The following is a 26715-nucleotide window of genomic DNA, read 5'->3' on the forward strand; positions in this document are numbered from 1 at the left end:
CTTTGTGACATCACATTTCTTCGAACGAGACTTTATTTCCTTCACAATTGCCGACGCATTTTCTAGGTCGCCATCCTTAAGTGATACTCTGGCCTTAATATACAAAACAAGAGTTATAGGATTGACGCGAAACATCAATCTAGATTTGAAAAATTGCTGGAATTTTTCATCAATGGCCCAGGCATTTACCATTAGATATGATCTTGACGAAAAGCCTATACTAGTCAGTCTGTTCATCAAAAAGTCCTTATTTTCAACGAGTATTGGTTCAAACTCTATCAGTTCTCTTTTCAATTGTGCATAATTCCCCATTAAGTAATGGTATATTATTACGTGAGCTTTTCCACCCACACCTTGGTCGGACCATTTATCAGGAAAGATCATTTCAGCTCCTAATTTGTAGTAATGGAGAGGTTTATTCTCGTACAGAACCACATCTTTTTGAGAAAACTTGCTTCGATAATAAATCAACAAATAAGTATACAAATCTCCCAAAGATCTATACAAAAGCTGCTTCACCATTTCGCCGTAGCCTTCTGGAACTATCCCGCCAACTTTCCCAATAAGTGGCATGATGATTTCTTCTGGAAGTCTGTGAAGTTCAGAGGGATGACCTTGTGTAAACAAACGTTCAAGTCTTATAAACTTGCCTTCTATTAAATCCATTCCTGTCATCTTCGAAGTTTCTAAATTGTCTAACTTTATGTAGAGCTGATTTCCACTGGATAGCAGATAATTCACCATTACACGAGTTGACTTTGCCATTGGGTGGTTCAGTAAAATATTCTCAAGTGCTGTATAGTCATCAGATACTGTTACTCCAGTGATACGTAGTGCATTACACACACTGTCTATAACATTAAGCACTGAATGGTCAATAAAAACATGACTAGACATTACCATCTTCCACAGATCTCTTTTTAATTTTGTCAGTTTTGTCATCGTTTCCTCACAGAGTTCGCTTGAAAGATGTCCGATTAAATTCTGTCTGGGAATAAAGTAATGAGGCAGATTCCCTTGTTTATAGCAATCAATAAGCCAGTCCAACGTTTTTCTAATCAAGTCCATGTTACTGCAATCTTTATGTGGGAACATTTCACACATCCACAAGCAAGCGGTCTTTATGAAATAGGAGCAGAACGGCGTTGGTTTGTCAGGATCACTGGGTACAAAATGCTTGTTTTTAAGCGCCTTGAGTGCTATCAAGCAGTTGAAGTATGGTCCACACATTTCGTGCATGAGTTTCTTTTCCGCTACAGAAAAAGACAATCGCCATTCAAATTCTTTTGAAAATGCACTAGAAGGGTGTCCAACTGCCACTACAAGACAATCTAAATCGGAGATACTTTTCAACAGCTCTTGTGACGGCCACTTGTTTAACCTCTCTCTAGTAAAGTAATCATCAGTGATAGGCGGCCATGATTGACATTTTAAGCAGAAAACTATGTCTCTCGTTTTTCCGAATACTTGGTCCGCTTGTAATGCTGATACAGTTGCTGGACCTTGTGTCTTATATACACGAAGCCCATCTTCCTCTAAATCATAGTATTTACATACATTTAAGAAGCTGGTTGACATCATATACCCGTTTTCAACAGTAATTTGAATGTTCTCATGCAGGAACTGTTTGTCAACAACCTTAAGTCCCAGGTAGGCTGGGTGACTTGGATTATGCTCAGCCATTACATACCCACATTCATGATTGGGGACTACGGCTTGAGATGGCCACCGAACAACTGGAAATATCATTTCAAAAATCAACATTTGGTCGATGTCACCGCAAATTTCGTCAGGCATTCCATCAAATACACTTCCAGACAAAATATTATCGGCACGTACTGGCAACTGTAAGCATACTTTTGACATACAATTTAAAAATTCCTGTCCAACAGTAGCTTCGATGATTCTTCGTGATCTACCAACTGATTTAAGCTCAATGATGCTGCTGGCAAATATTTCTAATTCTTGATTTGTTTTCTGTTCCATGCTCTCACTCATGATGTATTTCTGATTTTCTTCTACTGAAGTACAATAAACAACACTTACTAGGCTACACTATTTTGAATAATACAGTATAGCCTTGTAACAATTGCGAGACTAAAATAGCTTGAAACAAACCCGGATGTTCCAAAGTACATTATTAAATTATACCCTAGAATCATAATTTGAATGATAATACAGAGAACGTTATTTATTGTGGCCCAGTATAATATGATTAGCATGTCAATTGAGTGTTTACCCAGTAAGACGACATCTACATTTAAGCAAATAAATGAGGTCGTAACGTTGAAGCATTATGGTATAACAGTTATATTAAAAGTCAACATTTGTTTTATAAAATGTTACTATGATAGTGGCAAAAATGTAGTATTTTAAGGATTTGCTAAAATGACGAATGTAATATTCTATTATATAAACAGTTCAATATAAAATATGTGTGGATTTCTTAATATATCATAGTACAATTGTACGGTAGCTATTCCTAAAACATGGACAAATCCTATGCAATCTAACAGCTAATGATAATGTTAAAACAAAAAAACAACAAAATAACTTGCATATAACAAAATGACACCCTTAGATGGCTGGAAATGGTACGAATATGCTGTGTTCACTAGAGTGTAAAATCCAGCGAGATGTAATAAGCCGAATGGTATATAAAATATCATTGGTAAAATCATATACAGCCAACATTTAGTTTTATTAGTTACGCTACGCTTGCGCGAAGACGACGTCCGGCAGTATATCTCTCCAATCCCTCCCCTGTATCGTGGCGCGGAATCCCACTTTGAATCGCTTGGCTCTGGTGATACAGCATAGGCCTAGCCTTCCTAGCTAGGGCCTCGCATTTATAAACGCCGCTTTTAACACAGCCATTTTAACCCAATAAAAATGTTATTTCATTAAACAATTAAAATATTATTTAGAGTTTTGAAAATTTCACGTTTAAGTGTAACTGCATATTTAAGGTTATATGGCCTATATACATTATTTCTAGTCGTTCTCCGTAAATGGGAAAATGACAACTTATCGTTCTCATTGTAAAGAGATCCGTGAAGCAACATTTTAAAATATTTATTTATACTGATATTACATTGTTAATTATTATCTTTCATAACATTCTCAATGCTCATCATTGTTCCTAAACGAATAACCAATGATGACCAATAGAATGGTTCAAATATTAAACTTGTTTAACCTTTCTAACACCCCTTGAACTATTTGGGGTGATAACTTTTAATGGATACAATAGTTACATAAATGCGCAAATGTAATCACGGGTAAAAAGTATCATTATTTTATTCGTTGACAATGCCAGGAAATGATTTTTACATACAATAGTTGCTAACATTATTGTGAAGGTTAAGTAACACAAAAAATGAAAACAGTATTTAGAGCTGCAAAGTTACTCTGAATGAAAATTGATATGACCTTAAATGCCACAATTCATCTACTTGCTTCTCGTTTTAGTCCTTCAAATAGTGTGGGATATTTACTCGACTGATCCGCAGTCAGAAGTGGGAAGCAGTTACATCTGAACATTTTATAAGAGCCAGTTCAAAAAGTTGGCGAAATTTTGCTCTATAGACTAAGACTCATTAGTAGTTTTGACGCCACACGATCGACCGTGACAATGAACCTTCTGTTATGGTCATTCAACCCTTTCGGGTTCACTACAGTTATGTTGTTAGGAGAGCATTCTCGTTACCTTCAACTTGTATAATTTCAATTAATGTCTTTGTGACATTACGCAACGGAATACTCCACATTATCTCCAAACGCGAATTCATTTTTTTTACAATCGCGGATACATTTTCCGAGTCTCCGTCCTTAAGTGATACTTTGGCCTTTATATAAAACACGAGTATAATTGGGTTTACGAGAAACCACAGCCGAGATTTGGCAGATTTCTTGAATTTTTCATCCACGGCCCAGGCATTCAGCATTAGAAATGATCTTGAAAAAAAGCCTATACTAGTCAGTTTATTCATTAAATAGTGATTGTCTTTATTTTCAACGAGTATTGGTTCTAACTCTATAAGTTCCTTTTTTACTTCTTCATAATTGCCCATTAAGTAATGGTGTATTATTACATGAGCTTTCCCACCTACACATTGATCAGACCATTTATCAGGAAAGATCATTTCAGCTCCTAATTTGTAGTAATGGAGAGGTTTGTTTTCGTACAGAACCACATCAGTTTGAGAACATTTGTTTTGAAAATAAATCAACAAATAAGTATACAGTTCTCCTAAAGACCTATATAAAAGCGGCTTCACCATTGCGCCGTAGTCCTCTGGCACTATTCCTTCAATACCTTCAATAATTGGTATGACGATTTCCTCTGCTAGCCTAAAAACCTCAGAAGAACGACGGCCATCTCTTATAAATCGTTCAAGCATTGAAGCAGTTCCCTCTAATAGTTTAATACCTGCCATCAACGATATTTTTACATCAGCTAATCTTCTGTACAAGAAACTTCCTGCACATAGCCGAGAATTCGTCTTTTCAAGTTCAACTGTGGCCCTTGGGTGGTTGAGTAGCATGTTTTCAAGTGTTGCATAGTCATCAGATGCAGTTACTCCGCTGATTTCTAGGGCGTTGCACATTTCGTTTACAACCCTAGGTAAGATTGGATGACGCCTGGCGTGACTTGACATTACCATCTTCCACAGATCTCTTTTAAATACTGTCAGTTTTATCGCCGTTTCCTCACAAAGTTCGCTTGAAAGATGTCCGATTAAATTCTGTGTGGGTATAAAGTAAAGAGGCAGATTCCCTTGTTTATAGCAATCAATGAGCCAGTCCAGACATTTTCTGATTAAATCCATGAGACTGCAATCTTTATTTGGGAATGTTTCGCACATCCACAAGCAGGCTGTCTTTATGAAATAGGAACAGAATGACGTTGGTTTGTCAGGATCACTGGGTACAAAATGCTTGTTTTTAAGCGCCTTGAGTGCTATCATGCAGTTGAAGTATGGTTCACACATTTCATGAATAAGCTTCTTTTCTGCTACAGAAAAAGACATTCTCCATTCATTGTCTTTTGAATCGGTACCAGGGTGTCCAATTGGCACTACAAAACAATCTAAATCAGAGATCGTATTCAAGAGCTCTTGTGATGGCCACTTGTTTAGCCTCTCTCTAGTAAAGAAATCATCAGTGATAGGCGGCCATGATTGGCATTTTAAGCATACAACTACGTCTCTCGTTGTTTTGAGTATACTGTCTATTGGCGCTGCAGAAACATTCGATGGACCTTCTGTTTTATATACACGAATCCCACCTTTCTTCAAATCATGGTGTAACGCGTCTATGAAGTCGATTGACTTCATATACCCGTTATCAACAGTAATTCTAACATCTTCATGCAGAATGTCTTTGTCAACCACCTTAAGTTTCAGGTACGCTGGATGACTTGGATTATGCTCAGCCATTACATACCCACATTCATGGATGGTGACTACGGCTTGAGATGGCCACCGAACAACTGGAAAGATTGGCTTAGTCATCATTTGGTCGACGTCACCACATAAATTGTCAGGTATTCCTTCGAACATACTTCCAGACATAATATTTTCGTTTGGCAAGCATACCTTTGATAGACAGTTAAAAGTTTGCTGTCCAACATTAGCTTCGATTATTCTCAGTGATCTACCAACTGCTATAAATTCAATGATGCTGCCGGCAAGTATTTCCATTGCTTGATTTGTTTTCCTGTCAATGCTGTCACTCATGATGACTTTCTGATTATTTCTACTCAGTACATTAACAAAACTTTCTAGCCTACAATATGTTTGTTAATATCATAGATGATTGGTGATTTCACAATGTCGAGGCTAAAATAGCTGAAAGTAACTCAGAAGTTCCAAAGTCCATTTTATTAAAATCTAATCTTGATCAGATAAAATATTAATACAAATAACGTTATGTATTGTGTCCTAATAGATGATATAGTACGTCAATTAAGTGTTTAACCAGTGTAAAAATGTGAAATTCGAGTCTCGGTTGGGATAAATTTTCCTTTTATAAAACAATGGTCATTTGTTACTTGTAATAGTCCTGTAGACAAATGATGTTATCCACATTTGGAACCCATAATCTTCTGTTTGATATACAGGCATATTCTACCATTACTTCTAGTGTCTGAACATTAAATAAGCGTTATATTCAGAGTAAATGCGAATTTAAAATGAGTAACAAAATGGAATGAATGTACGTGATTTTAATAGTTTCTTAACAATTAAAGTTTGCAGTGTCTGACTGAGAGAGGTAGTGTATCATCATCAATGACAAAAAGCGTAGCAGTAGCAAATGCTCTCGTCATCGAGTTGCAGAGCGTAATAGCGACCAGAAATGCCTAATGCATAACCCCGTAGTCAGAGCCATCCAATTCATCCAGCTACAATAGACCAGCAATACATTTTAGTACTTATACAGTAATACATATCCATTAAGCAGCATTTTGAAGAGTTTGAGTCATTGATTAGTTTTATTTGCAAGGTCATGTACAAGCGGGTTAAAGTTTAGATACATTTATATGTGTTTACATTGTGAAAAGATCCGTGAAGCAGCATTTCAAAATATTTATTTATACTGATTATGATATTTATACATTGTTAATTATTAATAATTATCTTTCATAACATTCTCAATTCTCATCATTGTTCCTAAACGAAATAACCAATGATGACCAATATAATGGTTCAAATATTGAACTTGTTTAACCTCTCCAATACCCTTTGGACTATTCGGGGTGATAACTTTTAATGGACATGGTTACATAAATTCGCAAATGTAATCACGAGTATTTTATTTGTTCACAATGCCATGAATTATTTTGGCATACAGTTTGATCAAATTGTATATGAAGGTTAAGTAACACAGAAAAGAATAAAAATATGTAGAGCTACAAAATTACTCTGAATGAAAATTGATATGGCCGTAAATGCCACAATTCATCTACTCGCTTCTCGATTTAGTCTTTAAAAATAGTGTGGGATATCTACCCGACTGATCCGCAGTCAGTAGTGGGAAGCAGTTATATCTGAACATTTTATAAGTCTCATTTAGTTTTAAGAAGTTCCTGTATTCGTAACAACAGAGCACTGCTCTTTGAAATAACAGCATCTGTGACGTCAAGCTTCTTTATTGGTATTTTAACTCTAATTCATTACATTGATGCCACACTAACTTTCTTGTTAGGAGAGTATAGCATTCTTGTTACCTCTAGTACTTCAACTTCTATAATTTCGACCAATGTCTTTGTGACATTACGCAACGGAACGCTCCCCATTATATCCAAACGCGCATTCATTTTCTTCACAGTCGCGGATGCATTTTCTAGGTTCCCATTTTTGAGTGATACCTTAGCCTTTATATAAAGCACAAGTATGATAGGGTTCACGAGAAAAAACCACTGTCGAGATTTAGCAAATGTCTTGAACTGTTCATCCACGGCCCAGGCATTTAACATAAGAAATGATCTTGAAAAAAAGCCAATACTAATCATTCTATTCATCAAATAGTGATTGTCTTTATTTTCAACGAGTATTGGTTCAAAATCCATAAGTTCCTTTTGCAATGCTTCCAAATTGCCCATTAAGTAATGGTGTATTATTACATGAGCTTTCCCACCTGCACCTTGGTCAGACCATTTATCAGGAAAGATCATTCCAGCTCCTAATTTGTAGTAATGGAGAGGTTTATTTTCGTACAGAGCCACATCATTTTGAGAACTTTTGCTCCGAAAATAAATCAAAAAATAAGTATAGAGATCTCCCAAAGCTCTATATAAAAGCTGCTTCACCATTGCGCCGTAGCCTTCTGGCACTATTCTTTCAATACTTTCAATAATTGGTATGACGATTTCCTCTGCTAGCCTAAAAATGTCAGAAGAATGACGGCCTTCTCCTATAAAATGTTCAAGCATTGAAGCAGTTCCCTCTAATAATTTAAATCCTGCCATCATCGATGTTCTTACATCCTCTGAATTGTTGTAAATGAAACTTCCTGTGCATATCTGAGAATTCGTCTTTTCAAGTTCAACTGTGGCCCTTGGGTGGTTGAGTAGCATGTTTTCAAGTGTTGCGTAGTCATCAGATGCAGTTACTCCACTGATTTCTAAGGCGTTGCACATATCGTTTAGAACCCTAAGTAAGACTGGATGACCCCTGACGTGACTTGACATTACCATCTTCCACAGATCTCTTTTAAATACTGTCAGTTTTATCGCCGTTTCCTCACAAAGTTCGCTTGAAAGATGTCCGATTAAATTCTGTGTGGGTATAAAGTAAAGAGGCAGATTCCCTTGTTTATAGCAATCAATGAGCCAGTCCAGAATTTTTCTGATTAAATCCATGAGACTGCAATCTTTATTTGGGAATGTTTCGCACATCCACAAGCAGGCTGTCTTTATGAAATAGGAACAGAATGATGTTGGTTTGTCAGGATCACTTGGTACAAAATGCTTGTTTTTAAGCGCCTTGAGTGCTATCATGCAGTTGAAGTATGGGTCACACATTTCATTAATAAGTTTCTTTTCCGCTACGGAAAAAGACAATCTCCATTCGGTGTCTTTTGAATCGGTACCAGGGTGACCAGTTGGCACTACAAAACAATCTAAATCAGAGACCTTGTTCAAAAGCTCTTGTGACGGCCACTTGTTTAGCCTCTCTCTAGTAAAGAAATCATCAGTGATAGGCGGCCATGATTGGCATTTGCAGCATAAAACTACGTCCCTCGTGTTTCCGTGTAAATCGTCTATTGGCGATGCAGAAACAGTCGACGGACCTTGAGTCTTATCTATACGAAGCCCATCTTTCTTTAAATCATGGTGTAACGCGCCTAAGAAGTCGGTTGACTTCATATACCCGTTATCAACAGTAAGTCTAACACTTTCATGCAGAATGTCTTTGTCAACCACCTTAAGTTTCAGGTACGCTGGATGACTTGGATTATGCTCAGCCTTTACATACCCCGATTCATGGTTGATGACTACGGTTTGAGTGGGCCACCGAACAACTGGAAAGATTGGCACATTCATCATGTGGTCGATGTCACCGCATACAATGTCAGGCATTCCTTCGAACATACTCCCAGACATAATATTATGGTATGGCAAGCATAGCTTTGATAGAAAGTTGAAATTTTGCTGTCCAACATTGGCTTCGATGATCCTAAGTGATCTACCAAGTGCCATAAATTCAATCGTGCTGCCAGCAAGTCTTTCCATTGCTTGACTTGTTTTCATGTCAATGCTGTCACTCATGATGGATGTATAATTCTCTTCTACTGATGTACAATAACAAAAATCTTCCTAGCCTGCAATATTTTACGTGACCAGCTAGCTCGAAACTAAAATGGAAATAATTTACCACTGATGAATGATCGAAACTAACTCAGAGGTTCCAAAGTACATTTAATCGAACTATAACCTAGATAAGATAATTATTCTAATAGAAAGAAGAACGTTATTGGATAGCGATTATTCTGGACTCAATTTATGACTAATAGCTTTACAGTCCAAAGTCAATTAAGTGTTAAACCTTTAGTTAATATCGAATGTAGTTGTTATTGTTCAATTTTTCCAGTACCATAGGGATATTTGATAATACAACATCACATGGGTTTCACATGTGTCTCTGAATCTTATACAGCACTATTTTTTATATAATAATAATACTTTTTAATTAGTAATCACCCGTACAGCAGCATTATTTTTGAAAAAGTTGGAGTCATTTGATTGGTTTATTTGAAAGTGAATATTATCCCCCAAAAACATTAAAAATGAAGATTAATTAAATCAGACTTTGAATAGGTTATTTTGTATTTTTAATAAAGTCAATCACTCTTCGTAGAAAAAAAAAAACGTTTTCACTTATAAAATGACAAAACAAACGTTTAAATTCAACCAAAAACACATTGACTTCCAGTCAATTTGACTATTTTTAAATTACAGTTTTTCATGTAAATACATTTTTTTCGATCCAATTTTTGGTCAAATTGTATGACAATCATGTGACATTAAACTGTCATATTCATCAAAAAATGTTTTAAGAATTATTTTTTTCAGAGGGACAATATTTCATTGTTCATTTGTATCTTTAAAAACATTCACAATTCTCGTCATAATTTCTAATCGAAATAATAAATGATAAATCAAGTTCAAGTTCCTAACATTTATTCAATAATAATGATGGTTTGGTATTAATAGGATCAAGACTATAAGCGGGTACTTGTCTCCTCCTTTATACAATATAAAATAAAATAAAAAATAACAAAAAATTGAATTAAATGCAAATACAATTATGTAATATGTAATTATATTTATCATAAATATAATTATTACATGATTTAACGAACAATGTGCAACCACACACACACCCACAGAATGTGTGTTTTAGAGTTGATATTTAATCGGATTTTGATATACCAAGACATAATATTCAGAGGTTTAATGATTATTGAACAAGTACAACATACTATAATAGTTGGGTAAAACTTTACCTAATGGATTGACAAGCACTTGTTATTAAATAGAACATGTTGCATTTTAATGTAACATGTTCTATTTAAAAATACTAATAGCGGTAGTAATAAATCAAATATGGTGTTTTAATTACTTCTATGAAAAAGAAAATGCGGGTTTTTTTATTTTCTGAAAAAAAAGTTCCATCGTAAGAGTAAACATATTAAATAGTAATATATTAATAGCGATAAATGCCCCACGACCAGGGTGCTTAGATCATTGACTAAAGCTATGTCTACACTATTAAAAATGTGATAAAATAATGTGCACATAAATAATGTGCACATAATATGGACATGGTAATGTCATATCACTACCATATTTGGGTATATCACTACCATATTTGGGTATATCCCTACCATATTTGGGCAAATCACACTTTTTTTGTCAAACTAGTTTGATAGTGTAGACAAAGCTTTAAATGTCGGTTTATGTTAGGTCTACAGTTTCCCTTATACGGAGATAACATAATATTTTATATTCAGATTCTGTATAAAGAAATTACACAGTTATAATTGATAGAAAACTATAACATAATGATAATACTATCCCTACTCTAAATGTCTATTTCACCAATAATGGTGGTATGGTATTAATAGGATCAAGATTATAAGTGGGTACTTGTCTCCTCCTTTATACAATATAAAATAAAATAAAAAATAACAAAAAATTGAATTAAATGCAAATACAATTATGTAATATGTAATTATATTTATCATAAATATAATTATTACATGATTTAACGAACAATGTCCGCAACCACACACACACCCACAGAATGTGTGTTTTAGAGTTGATATTTAATCGGATTTTGATATACCAAGACATAATATTCAGAGGTTTAATGATTATTGAACAAGTACAACATACTATAATAGTTGGGTAAAACTTTACCTAATGGATTGACAAGCACTTGTTATTAAATAGAACATGTTGCATTTTAATGTAACATGTTCTATTTAAAAATACTAATAGCGGTAGTAATAAATCAAATATGATGTTTTAATTACTTCTATGAAAAAGAAAATGCGGGTTTTTTTATTTTCTGAAAAAAAAGTTCCATCGTAAGAGTAAACATATTAAATAGTAATATATTAATAGCGATAAATGCCCCACGACCAGGGTGCTTAGATCATTGACTAAAGCTATGTCTACACTATTAAAAATGTGATAAAATAATGTGCACATAAATAATGTGCACATAATATGGACATGGTAATGTCATATCACTACCATATTTGGGTATATCACTACCATATTTGGGTATATCCCTACCATATTTGGGCAAATCACACTTTTTTTGTCAAACTAGTTTGATAGTGTAGACAAAGCTTTAAATGTCGGTTTATGTTAGGTCTACAGTTTCCCTTATACGGAGATAACATAATATTTTATATTCAGATTCTGTATAAAGAAATTACACAGTTATAATTGATAGAAAACTATAACATAATGATAATACTATCCCTACTCTAAATGTCTATTTCACCAATAATGGTGGTATGGTATTAATAGGATCAAGATTATAAGTGGGTACTTGTCTCCTCCTTTATACAATATAAAATAAAATAAAAAATAACAAAAAATTGAATTAAATGCAAATACAATTATGTAATATGTAATTATATTTATCATAAATATAATTATTACATGATTTAACGAACAATGTCCGCAACCACACACACACCCACAGCATGTGTGTTTTAGAGTTGATATTTAATCGGATTTTGATATACCAAGACATAATATTCAGAGGTTTAATGATTATTGAACAAGTACAACATACTATAATAGTTGGGTAAAACTTTACCTAATGGATTGACAAGCACTTGTTATTAAATAGAACATGTTGCATTTTAATGTAACATGTTCTATTTAAAAATACTAATAGCGGTAGTAATAAATCAAATATGGTGTTTTAATTACTTCTATGAAAAAGAAAATGCGGGTTTTTTTATTTTATGAAAAAAAAGTTCCATCGTAAGAGTAAACATATTAAATAGTAATATATTAATAGCGATAAATGCCCCACGACCAGGGTGCTTAGATCATTGACTAAAGCTATGTCTACACTAATAAAAATGTGATAAAATAATGTGCACATAAATAATGTGCACATAATATGGACATGGTAATGTCATATCACTACCATATTTGGGTATATCACTACCATATTTGGGTATATCCCTACCATATTTGGGCAAATCACACTTTTTTGTCAAACTAGTTTGATAGTGTAGACAAAGCTTTAAATGTCGGTTTATGTTAGGTCTACAGTTTCCCTTATACGGAGATAACATAATATTTTATATTCAGATTCTGTATAAAGAAATTACACAGTTATAATTGATAGAAAACTATAACATAATGATAATACTATCCCTACTCTAAATGTCTATTTTAACTATTTAATCTCCCTCTCTAGATCTGCCATCTTAAGTTGTTCATTTCAATTGAGTTTAGTATTTTCAATGTACTTTGTATAAAGTAAAATTACGTCACAGTAGGGCAAACATCTGAATACATACAAGTAAAGCTAATCAATTTAGCTATAGTTGACCACTTTACAATAAAAAGACAGGTATTTCCTTTGGCATTATGGGATAGATACGCGTGCGGTTCCATTTCGAACATTTTAAAGTCTCAAACGCTCGTGATCACAGAATGAAGACATGTGAGAAAACCTTTCTTTTGAATAAAGAATTTAATGGACTATGTCTAAACTTGTACATTTTTAGTAAGATGCCGCAATACAACCTACAGGAACTTTGCAGCGGTTGGTATACGATGAACACAATTTGAATTTCTCATGAATTTAAAACAAGATTCTCTTACGGGGTTTGTTCAAACGAGGAGGAGAGATGTAGTACAAATGCGCGCGTACTGAGTGCGTATTCCATCGCTACGCTGCGCTTGGCAACACGTCTGTTGTAGCGACGGCCATGGAGATGAACTCATTCACTACACAAACTTCAAAAGGTAAGCATTGCTAACAAAATCCTTCATAATTTTACGCCTTTTTATCGCCCTTTTGTCAAAAATCTTTTAAAATATATGTGATTAACAGAACGATTAAAAGTACAGTGTTATGGATTAAGCAAATATTTTACACAAATTTAAAGAAATTATATGAAATGAAATATTAGCCTTGTTTGTAGGCCTAGGCCTAGATTAGCTAGTTAACAAAACATTCATGCGCCCCTCTGTGGGACTGGGGAGCTAACAGGTGTAGTTCGCCATCCTTTAGCATGCTTATAAAAAAATACCATACCAACTTTCACAACTCCTCCTGGACAACCTGTACTAGGGCCTACCCTCAGACCAATAGTCAGTTTAGCCTATCGACCCTAAAGCTCTGTCTACACTATCAAACTAGCCTAGTTTGACAAACAAAGTGTGATGTGCCCAAATATGGTAGTGATATCCGAAATAATGTCCATATACATCCCTTTTTGTTGTCACATAAACTTTGATAGTGTACAGAAAGCTTAAGGCTCGGATACGAATTATTATAACTCTGCATGTACAGTATTGTAAATTATGAATTGTATATCATTGTTGTTAATTCATATCTTGAATTTCTTACAGAAATGTATTCAATTCAATTTCACATGTAATTTTTGGTGAGAAATTAATTAAATCTTTAAACCTATTATTAGCAAATATTTTAATAATTTGTAACTTTCAAATTATGTTCAATTATTACGCCAATGTTGGGCATGTAGGCACATCTCAATAACAAAATATATTTTTATTTTAGAATATGCCAGGCCGAATTAAAAATATATTCAAAAGGAATGGTAAAAAACGGTAAATATATCGAAATACAATGTATTATTGCTCAGATTGCAAAGAAAGATAATGATTACACTTAAAACCTGTTATTAAGGTACATACACAATTTAACTAATACTGAAAGGTATTTCTTCAACAGAGGTTCTCGTTTTTCTACTTTTTTCAACAAGTATTTTCGATGCTGTTTTTGTTTCCAAAAACTTGCTACTGATGATGATGACGTGGCTCCTACAGGCTACCAGATGTGGGTCAAGATACCATCACACATTCGTGTTATATTGCTAAAGATAATATACGGCATTGATGTAAATCTACTTCAACATGACTCCATTGGTTACTGTCCAGACACAACGCTTGACATCGCAATCAGGCAATACGCCAGAGCATTGGTCATCTTGGACAACTGCTGTATTGAAGACAACGTCTGTCATGCAACTGGTATCAACATCACCATTTCAGAACCAGATCATATTCTTGCACTAAATATCATTCGGAAGCGTTTCTCGCTGGACAAAATCAACTTTGTTCCAGCACTGATGCAACCCATTGTGGTTAAGGGACAGTTTGCCGATTCTGTGCATAAGTATGTTAATGGTTCAATCCACGCAAAAGCTGTGTTGAAAACCCGATCAAGTCATGTTGTTAACATAAACCAGATCAGCATGTCTTACTGCAGCATTGCAGAATGGCATCGTGTAAATCCTGAACCTTTCTTAACTACCGAGTCGTTCCACCTATGGCACGGTTGCTTCAGTTTGGAGACCAAGTCACGCAAGGTGCGTATTTGGCATTGTACAATTGATCAAATTATAGAATACATTTTTTAATACAGTGCAGAATTTAATTTGTTACAGCCTTTTGATTTATTTATTACAGCATTTACATGTAAAGCCGACGCCATTGAGGAATGTGCACAATTCAGTAACAGCCAGATTGTCATCATCGATATTAGGTGCAAATTACAAACAAGTAAGAGTAATTTTCATAACCATGTTTACTATTTATAATCTTATGTAAAATCCAATTTATTCTGACTATAATCATTCTTAATATTTTAATTTCTTATCCACAGACCCTTTATTTACTACGTCATCCTTCACTGGACAAATGCCATGAAGTATGTCATCGACTGGTGCTGCCATCCAAGCCAGACATCGTTCGTTCATCATACAGATTGGAAATCTGCTACGACAACAAGAAGCTCTTTGTAACCTTCTCGTATAATTACACGCGGCGGTCTTCAGTTGATATCCTCGTTGACAATGAACAAACTAGGTTAACCTTTGTGATGATTGCAAGAACGTGGAGGCTACTTGCCGGTAGCAATGATGCTGACAACAGAATTGTGAAGGAAACGAAAAAGGTAACACGTGACACGTGCTGGCTGTTATACCTTCTTTACAAAGCAATTTGTGGCTTGATGTACTTTGTCTTTTTCAACATGCGTCACCTATCCGCCACGATGCAGCTGCTCTTCTGTGAAGAGCGCGACACCGCACTAGCTTTAAGCCAATCATATGCAAGTTCTGTCAGGAGTAACATCACCAGTCTTCAGAATGACGTATGTATACCGATTGCATGCCAAGCAGATGAAACCATCATCCTACCAGAAAACGAACCAGCAGAATTGGTCTTTATTGACACGGATGATTTTGATGACGACATAAATTCTTTAGGAGCTGCTCCAATCAGCGGCGAATGGCACAACATCTTGTGCCTTTCTACCTCGTACCATGACCTTGGCCAGCACAGTGGAGTATTAACACCTATCAGACCACCAAGCGATTTTAATCTACCTGATCATCTTATAATATTAGACGCAATCTTACCAACGGATTTTCAAATGATATCAATGGCAGATTTGTACCCGGTGTTTCTTTTAAATAAACAGGTAAGTTTCTTAAATTTGCGTATTAATATTATACTTGTAATCAATTTAATTTTAAACACAGTAATCTCTTTACATTTATTTCTCAGGTGACACTTGGGAAAGGTTCCTACGGTGAAGTAATGCTAAATCGACTGGGTCGTTCAGATAGCCCTCTTGTTGCTGTCAAATCCTGCATCATGTCAAGTGACAAATCGAAGCAATTCCTGGATGAGTTGTCAGTTACACTCGAAGCCCGTGTACTAATGTTGTTATCAAGAGAAAGCAAATTATTTCCATTTGTCTATGGGATTTGCGAGAAAGCTTCATTCGAACCTATAAAGAGAATCGTCATCGAATATGTTGGTCACCCTGACCGTTTCAAGTCTGTGACTCTATTTAAAGCCATCACCTTCAAAGATCCACCACTTACTTTCTCAGAAGGTCTTTGTATAGCACTGGACATTGCAGAGGGAGTCCAGATAATGCAGGAACATGGACTAATTCATAACGATATCGCGACAAGGAACATTCTTCTTTATCATAATAGTAGGAGGTGGTCAGCTAAAATCACTGACTTTGGTTCGGTATGTCACGTTAAAGCCCCATTCGACTTCTTTCAGCTAAATGACACACCTCCCGCAAATAGAGAATCCATGAAAGCAGCTCACAGAGAATATGCGCCAGAGCTTCTTTTTCCAAATTCACCACCGACATTTAAATCGGACATTCACAGCGTTGGTGTCATGTTTCTGGATATGGGTTCTCGTCTGCGAATGAGACCTTTATATGAAATCGGCAAGAAGTGCACTCACGTTAATCCAGACCGGCGACCTGGCATTAATGATATCGTCAACATGTTGGCAAACAAGATCAATATTTTATAATTCACTTTCTTTCAGAAATTTACAATATTTTAATAACATATTTTATAATTTAATAATAATTTTTATGCAATATCACAATGTGTATGTAATACTTTAGTTTTCTACAAATTAATCATGAAAATGTATCATTATCAGAAAAAGTCTAAGCTGCAAATAAATATATTATTTTTATAACATTAGCATTCTTGTTGTTTTGATTCTTTGTTTGTAGACATTTCATAATCAATGCAAAACGATCATTACCTAATTTTATATATTTGGTGTGGAGGTACTGTAGGCCTACTGTGCTGGTTTTAATATTAAATTACTGAAAAAAGTGATTTCCGGATTTTGAAATATGGTTCAGCTTTTTTCTCCCTTTTGTGGGAATTGCCCGTACCACATACATTCTTTATTTTTTAGCATATCACCATATTTATGTATTGTGCATTATCATACAGATATTGGCTTTAAACTATTATATAACATTTTATATTCTCCGAGATGATTGTATTTTTCAAGAGAGAAAAATACATTTCTCGTGGAAAATATAATGTCTCTCGAAGGGCTATTCACGTGATGTCATTTCGACCAATCACGTTCTCGTATTTACATAGTCATAATGTATTACAAAATATAATAGTTACGATAACACTCATAATCTACAACTATTTACTTATACATTCAATGCATTACCTATAAACATTATTTTATACTTACGCAGTATTGTTATTTTTGCGTTGTTAAACATTTAAAAAGGAACACGAAACAGCCACATAGAAATAGGTACGTTGACCATTTACGTAATAGAGAAAAATCATAACAATGGGTATGTATTTACATAATAACAATGAGCCTTAAAAGTTAAGTAAAACGAATTATAAATTCCAGTCAGTGAATTTTACTGAAAGTAACATCTTTTTACTCGTGGTACCCGTGTCTAGGACTCACTCATCTTCTCCTCCTCCTTCATCTGGACACTATTGAGTAAAAAGTGCGATTTATAAAGTACTACTCCTCCCTTATTCGTTGTAGTATTGAGCTGGGATGATTGGCATGAATATAGTACAGGGACAGGTCCTCAAAGCTATAGAGCCGGATTGTTTAATTTCAAACCGGATGCAGCCATATCACGTATCGAAGATGGCACCGTATAGCCGTATTTGGTAGCGAGGTTATTGATGTGTATGTGACGTTACATCCGGTCTTATGACGTCATTACAGCTTCTTTTGTTGTACCCCGAGTATCGCACATTCGTGCTTGTTTCATTTAGTTGTGTTGTATAAAAGAGAGATGTATTTCCATTTTTACACAGGAGGTGACCTTGACTAATCCAATAATAGTTTTAGTAAATCGGTCACAAAATGAATAATCATGATTCCATTTTCAGCAAAGTTAATAAAAATATTACAACTTATAATGATCGATTTATAATATTATTGAATCAATTAATAAACCGAACTACATTTTTTGAAAAATATTGATAATGAACTAACGATAAAAATAGAAGAATAGTGCTGGTATTAAAAACTAACATTTATATAACAAAAAGAATGAGGGCAAAATTTCCTATTTCTACATTACGTAAGTGGGACACTGAACATTGCAAGTGAAAGTTAAATAATTGTACGCTCTCCGATGAAAAATGTAATGCAAATTTGTTTAAGAAGATACCTATTATGAATCTCTTATAGCTCCTCAGAATGCATGGTGACCCCCAACTTATTATGGAAGCCACCGAGGCTGTTTGTTGCACATTTTGCAAACATTTTGCCCTCATATGTGCAAACAACCACATTTGTGCAAAAACATAAAAAAAAAAAAAAAAAACATGTGCAAATTCATAATCCACTAATGTGCAAACATCACGCCGTTAAATGTAAAAGAAATTCTACAAATTTGCAAATCATTTTCTTTAACGAAAATCAGTTTTAACATTAGGAAAATAATATAGATACATGTTATTATAAATTTTTACTTGCTTTTTTTTTTATAAATGTATGCATAACAGATTTAATGAACTTTGTTTTCATCAAATACTGAAAATACATTGCGCTGTTTGAAATTGTCTACTCAATTTGAATCGAGTACAGTATTTTAATTCAATTGGCGCAAGGAAATCCCTCACACCAGTCTTAAAATTTGAAGAATGCTGGTATGTCATTTAAAAATTATAGTTTACCATTTTTTTTTATATCCAATGGATTATTAATCACGTGATCTATGCTGCAAATTTTATCCTCGACATAATTTTAATAATCGCTAAAATGTGCGTAAACGGCGTTTCATACGAGGTTGTTGATCCGCTTTCGACTTTGAGTCCAAAGTTGGAGCACTGCTTTTTTGAATGGTTTCTTGGCTTATCATTCGGCAATATTTTACGATTAAAGTAAATTTTGTATATTTGTTTTTCCATATTATTATACTGTTTTATTCGTTGAATGGAGAGAATGTCTCCTGGATACTTTCTTTTTGGAAAAACTGCAAACCTAACTTTATAATAGTTTTCAACGTTGTGATACACAATTAATAAATTAACATAAACTATACATGTCATAAATTAATAACGATAAACTGATATTCATTTAATTAGATATATTTATTCTAGATAAACTGCGCTAGTTTCTTATTATCATGTTACATTAAATCATGGAGATATTACGATTAAACAAAAATTATTTTGTTTAAGGGAGGGATGGAAGAAAAATGTTATATTTAAGTATAATTGATTTAGTATTATTTCGTAGGCTTATTAGATCATAGGCCTATACTATTATTTCGATGTATAGTAATCATTGTACTATTTAACTATAATCAAGGCAATCAATTCCCTTGCCTTAACGGTTCTACTTATTATAAATTATAATATAACTTTGAACTTGTATAACAATGTTTAAACTGCGGGTATGCCTTATGGAATGGATGGGCTTGTTACCGTCACTTCTATAAATAACCTTAAACTGCAGTTAAGATATAAAAAAATATCTTTAACTGGGAACTCACCCATCAAGAAAATACAGATAAAATAAACATTTTATGACAACATAAAAAAACAAAAGCTAAGCAATCAAATGGGTAATTGACAATAAATGCAGTTGTAAGCAGGTAGTTAGAGTTTTAGACAATATTACAGAAGCTATTTGGATTCGCTGCAAACATAGCGTAGCATAACTCCCGGCTGGTGATCGACAAAGTAAGTTTACAAGCCAGATTTTTTTAATAGAAAAGAGTGACCTCACTCTTCTTATTATGTCTATCGGTGCGCTCGAACATTTGGATTAATATTACAATGTGTATTATTGAAAAAGAAATCAAATTGCGATTGTGCAACAACATTAACAGATTTAAAGCTAAGTACGTTAGAAAGTTATGGTAATTTTAACATTATAACAATTTTAATATGTTTTATAACGTGTATATCATTTTAATATCATATTTTAGATCGTTTTAACTATCATAATCATCTTATATGGTATGTATTGCACCTATATGTGCAATTCTAAACAATTTTTATTGGACTGTATTTGTATTTGGACTGTATTTGTATTTGTACTGTATTTCTATTTGTACTGTATTTGTAATTGTATTTGTATTTGTACTGTATTTGTATTTGTACTGTATTTGTATTTGGACTGTATTTGTATTTGGACTGTATTTGTATTTGGACTGTATTTGTATTTGGACTGTATTTGGCGCATTGTACATGCTTTTATTTTGTATCTTTCTGTTTTCTTGATTGACCAAGATTCATTTATTCAACATTTATTTCAATATTATTATTTAAATAATATAGAATACAGGTACATAGTGGCAATTAAGTCCATAGGCCTATCATCACTTAAATTCATTTCTTTTTACTAATGTAAATGAAACCATTTAAAAATTGAATCAATGCTCTGCTTTAGCTAGTTTCAATCGCTCCCACAACTTGCCATTGTTTCTGGCTTTCACTGTAGTCCCACCCTTTCCACTTATATTCCAAGTTTCCTGGACTTTCTGCATTCTCACTCCTGAAGACGATCAAAGCATATTGATCGAAACGTCGAGAAACTCAACAGTTCTTTCCAGAACTAATATACGTGGTGTACCGTAAACTTTATATCAACATTTGATTTCGCCATGCAAACCTTCAAACAATACATTTAAAAATAAGAATGATAGTAACATTATTCTTTACATTCACATAATAATAACTAAATTCTTCAAATTTGCTACCTGTTGCTGATGTAATTGTGTTTCCTTTATTATTATCTTTTCCATAAATAGTATTTTTATTGTTCAATATACGATGCAACATAAATACCATTGATCATGCTAATGCCATTTTATGACTACAAGGACATAACATAATTGGCAAATAATATCATCACCTAAATTCGTTTCTTTTGACTGTTGTACATTTTCAACATGTATGTATATTTATTCAAACAATGTTTGGACAATAAGCCTAAAAATTAATCTCCAACAATAACATATTAATTAAAACATATTTAAATTTACTACATTTTCCTGAGTGTTTTACTTTTTTATTTTAACCATGTTTTATAAATGACAAACATTGCTCAAGTTATTACTTTATTAAATATACAACCTATGTTCAGTTACAAGAGCCCTGTCCAGACGTACAATTCAATCAAAGATAGATTAACTTTCATCTGAGTGTGTGTTCTTTTTACTATAATTATTTTTATACGAATACACCATCGAAATGGTAATAATACCTAATATATATTTTTTAATATGTGTTGTCGTGATTGTAAACCCGAACAAATATAAATTATATTCATGAAAAAATAAAATGATTTTAGGCAAAGCTATTTATGTTATCTTTTACTGCTGTGCTATTTATGTAATTTATTAACAATCATTGGACTTGTTCCAAGGAAATAAAAGTGAGTATAGCTTCATGACGCTGTATGTCAACCATCAACATTGTTGTTGATAACATCATTAAACATTGTTGCATCCGACTCGAATATGCTACCTCGAACATTAAACAAATTCACGAGAGTATCATGGAGGTTTTTACATCCATCATATGGTCCATTTCCTACGTATATAGGCGTATATTCTACAATATAAAATTTTATCTGACAAAAACATGTAATGTGCCCATTATATTGACATGATGATGTCAAACCACTACCATATTTGGGCACATCAAACTTGTTTTTGTCAAACTAGTTTGATAGAGTAGACAGAGCTTTACGCTTGGTTTCCACTAAGCGCAACTCAACCGAGTTGAGCAATGGCCATCGATAGTTCGAATACGATTTATAATCCAGGTTATGCATGTTTTTGAATGTTATGCACTGTATATTATGCTTGAAAGGAAACGCGAAAGTAATATTAAATTATATGTGAAGTCATAAACATATATGTTGGAACATTGAATAATTATTAACTTCTTTTATTAGATACATATTATCACGGAGTAATTTCACATTATAGATACCGTATATTCTGTTCAAGCACATCGTAGCTTTTAATAAAAGGAACTTAAAATCACGAGGATGTTACCACTCCTCATCCTTTATTTTCTCTACAATCAGTGGTGGAGGGCGCATCTTCTCAAATAAATTCGACATTGTAGATTTACTTGTATAATAAAGTGATTAAATGAAGAATTATGTCATCCCTAAATGCTATGCATATTCTTCAATATTTTATGAATCGAAATTTATCGACACGCTATTTGTGTCGGCTCACTCTTTAAGAACATTACTTTGATCACTCAGGCCAAAGTACGATACCAGTAACTTCACTCTTTTATATTAAAAAAAAAGATACTATAAAATACTTCCTTTCTTTCCTATGAGCATTGCCTAGGACATTTATTATGTACATAGGTCTCTATGTGTGCGTTAAATAAAGCTTTCTCTTTTTATTAGCAAAGTGTATGAACTTAGCAAGGTTGAAATATATATTTCCTGTTTTACTTGACATTAATAATAGAAATTGTTCAACAGCAGAAAATTTAAAGTAAAAAGCAATTTTTTTCTCAAATTATTATATAAAGAAAATTGTAATAATTTTCTACTAAATTATTGTTACAAAATGTACAGATTCTTTCCACTTTTAGTGTCCTTTTTCAATTTCGTAGTCAAGGATATAAATTGTATTTATTTTCTTAAATTGTTTAGATCACCCAAAGAAGAAATGTCTTCAGTGCATAAGTTCTTCATGTTGTGGGCTGTGTTTTGCTTTAAAATGGATGATGGAAATTTCCAAACAACCGTAAACAGTTCGAATCGTGACGAATCATTTAACGAGAATTTCAACTACCCTGCAGACACGCCGATACACACAAACCTCACAGACATGTTCCTAAATGATAACGTATATTTTGAAATCAAGTTGTTATCAAGAACAGGATTTTTTCTTCGAATTGGACCTGATGGACATGTTAGTGGTACAACTGATTGTAAAGACAAGTATGGTTGGTGACATTTCGTATTGCAGGCCACATTTATCAATCGTTTTTAGTTAGTTATGTATACTAATAAGATACTGAAACAATAAGTGCAATTTTTTTAATAGGTAATTTTAATGTAACGTAATAATTATTCGGTTTTACCAAAATAATGAATCTAAAATTAGCTACCTAAAAAACATAGTCAACTCGGAAGTCAGCGGGGTTTTTTTTTGGTGTTAAATTTGACTTTTAAATGTTTCTTTTTTATAAATATAGAAATGATAGATTATTAATTAATTAATTAATACCAATTTTTATAGTTTTTTATAAGTTTTATTGTTCTTTTTTTAAATTTCAGTACGTCTGACAACATTCACATTTGGACCAAACTTATTTGTTATTCATGGACTGTTTTCAGATCTTTATTTATCTATGGACCGAAAGGGAAGGATTTCGGCAAGAAACGTAAGACAGATTTAGAGTTTCAATTTCTGTATCCCTAAATATCTCATGTCATTTTTTATGTTTCAGTTTATTGCTTGTCATCGTTTTCTGGTTTTGTTTTTCATTCGTACTTTATTGTCATCATTTATTTTTACCAATCGTTATGTAAACTTTACCTCTGTCTACACTATCAAACGTTATGTGACAAAAACATAATGATGTGCCCATATATGGACATGATGATGATGTCATATCACTACCATTATAACTTGACGGCGATCTTTGCATCAGTCTAAAGCCATAATTGGTATTTATAGTGTATCCTAATTTGGTCTTATTCATTTCAGAATACTGAGTCGACAATGCTAATTGAAAACAATTTCGACATACTGTGGAGAGAACATCACAACGACGAACGTTCTTGCTTCGTCTCATTCCAGTCCTATGAACAATTTAGGGTTAGCATTAAAGATAGCGACATGCTGAATAATCCCAATCGTACACAAATAGTGAATCGATCGCGTTTTCTGGCCATAAGAAAACATGGCCGGACTACATCATCCGACAACCCGAATATAAACATAGAATTCTTAAAGCTAGTTAGATAGATTTAATTGAGTACAAGTTTATGTAGCTAATATGTGTGTTATGAAGCAGACAATGAATATTCTGCATTCCTTGAAGAAATGTGAAAATATTTCATTTGTTGGGAGATCGATGACTTCTCTATCTAACTCGGCCCGCCTTATTAAAAAGAGCATTCAATCGTTCAACTCATAAAATATTTCCACCATCCAACTCATAAACATTCATTATTTATATAATGTCATAACATTTAATTTATCGTTGTTTTTCTTTTTGTCATTCAGGACTTTTTTTAAACTGGTATTTTTAAATTGTTATAACCTAACTATTCGATAAAAATTATAGTAAAATAATTGTATAAAATATATTTACATTTTCTGAGCGACGGTAGAGATGATTTAAGATTATATAGCCAGTGCTACGTAAACATTAAAAAAATTTGACTATCGAAAATTATTTTTGCTGTGGGTTCGTTGTTATTAGAATAATTGTACATTTAAATAAATGTATAATAAGGAGTACATTTGATTATATTTTCCTTTTCTCTCTCTGACTTTATCCTTCTAGAAAAAATTGTTCTGCCAATAGTATACAGGATTTTAATACAGTATTAAAAAAAATACACGACATAATATGTTGTAGGCAAGACATACCCAGACATTCTTGTTTGTCGATCTAGATAAATACATTTATCGTATGAAGTTTCTAAAATTACCTGATTTATTACACAGTGTTAGTTACAGTTGTCAGCATCCAGCTCTGAAACTTCTCCTCATGCAAGCAGTGTGGGGTAGCTCACTGCGAGGTATTTGCGTGTGACCACAGTCAAATACGTCTCCTGCTATATTGAATCTGATTACATTGATATGTCTCTCTCTATAACGTGTTGCTGTTTTCAAAAGGAAAAACGTTGAGGCACGCCGCTAAAATATGTATTCACTTATTCAAGTCGAAGAACAGCAAACAGAAAAATATCTCACTACAGGCACAGAAAGACCTACACAGATGTTGATACCTCACGGCCGGAAGAAGTTATTTTGCAGATTTAAAGTCAACGAACAGCGACACAGAGTTTGTTATATATTTTTTCGGGAGAGGTGTGGCAGGATGGGACAGAAAGAAGATCAATCAATCAAGTAAATTATGGAAACCTGTCCCAACCTCTCTATTCTCTTAAAAAAAGTTCAGCAAAGAGCCACAAAACTTGCTGTTGAAATTAAAACTCAACCATATAGTGACCGAATGAAAATTATGAAACTGCCATTATTAGCATTTCGAAGAAAGAGGTCTTGCTGCTTACAGATTTTAAGAATGATACAAAAGTATGATAATGTTAATCCGGGTGTCTTTTTTGAATTAGCACCATCTACTGTAACTAGAGGCCACAATTTTGAAATTTAAAAAGTTCATAGTAAATCGAAACACAGACAGAAATTCTTTTCAATATCTGCAGTAAATGATTGGAATAGTTTGCCATATCATATAGTAAATGCATCCTCTATCAATAATTTTAAAACCCATCTTGAAACACACTGGAAACTAAAGTTTGAGCCATATAACAAAGATGTTCAAGAGGGACTCACAAACCTTAACAGGTTTATAGTCTAAAGGTCAAGGTAAATCAAGGTAAAATTATGCTAAAGGATGTGTCACATACCAACAGTAGTGGCAGACGGACGTGTATTTGTTGGATGAACACATAGAATAAAGATCTGACACGTTAACAGACTTCTTTTGGTGATTCAAAAATATAATACATGCATTATTTGATTCTAGTTAGCTTAATAATCAGAAAGAACAATAAACAAAATGTTTAGCTTACCAAAGGATACTGCTAAATTCAAATGTACATCTTGTTCTTATGTATTTGTAAAATACAACAGAAAAGAAACAGCACCTGCTTAACAATATGCTAATGAGTTTACTCAAGCGAATTCACACAAATAGGTGGCAGCAAACTTATTTTATGCAGGTATATAAATAAAATAGCATACAATAGGAGGTATATTCAGAGCGTCATTCTGACGACTGGAGCATTCTCTACTTCTCTACGGAGCGCCATTTATGCCTTTATTAACTTTAATAATAGAAATAGTACTACGGTAACTGCTCAAGTGGACCCAATTCAGCACCAGGGTAGCACAGTGATATAAAATAGAAATAAAAGTCATTACTTTTAATATCGTTTCGTATATACCCATATCACAA

General features: G+C 33.4%; 2 protein-coding genes across 2 annotated transcripts; both read left to right on the plus strand.

Annotated features, from left to right (window-relative positions):
- The first annotated feature begins 1720 nt into the window (after window positions 1–1720).
- LOC144851878 (uncharacterized) lies at window positions 1721–24866 on the plus strand. The gene is made up of 4 exons (XM_078709529.1): window positions 1721–1847; window positions 23207–23502; window positions 23837–23943; window positions 24270–24866. Exons 2-4 carry the CDS (start codon window positions 23223–23225, stop codon window positions 24528–24530), a joined length of 648 nt encoding a protein of 215 aa, XP_078565655.1. The 5' UTR covers window positions 1721–1847; window positions 23207–23222; the 3' UTR covers window positions 24531–24866.
- On the plus strand, window positions 15472–17083 carry LOC144852301 (uncharacterized). Its single transcript, XM_078710075.1, has 2 exons — window positions 15472–16220; window positions 16307–17083. The coding sequence occupies exons 1-2, from the start codon at window positions 15618–15620 to the stop codon at window positions 17081–17083; spliced, it is 1380 nt and encodes a 459-aa protein (XP_078566201.1). The 5' UTR covers window positions 15472–15617.
- Window positions 24867–26715: the final 1849 nt, after the last annotated feature.

This window comes from Antedon bifida, chromosome 9, assembly GCF_963402885.1.
Source record: "Antedon bifida chromosome 9, ecAntBifi1.1, whole genome shotgun sequence".
Taxonomy (NCBI): domain Eukaryota; kingdom Metazoa; phylum Echinodermata; class Crinoidea; order Comatulida; family Antedonidae; genus Antedon; species Antedon bifida.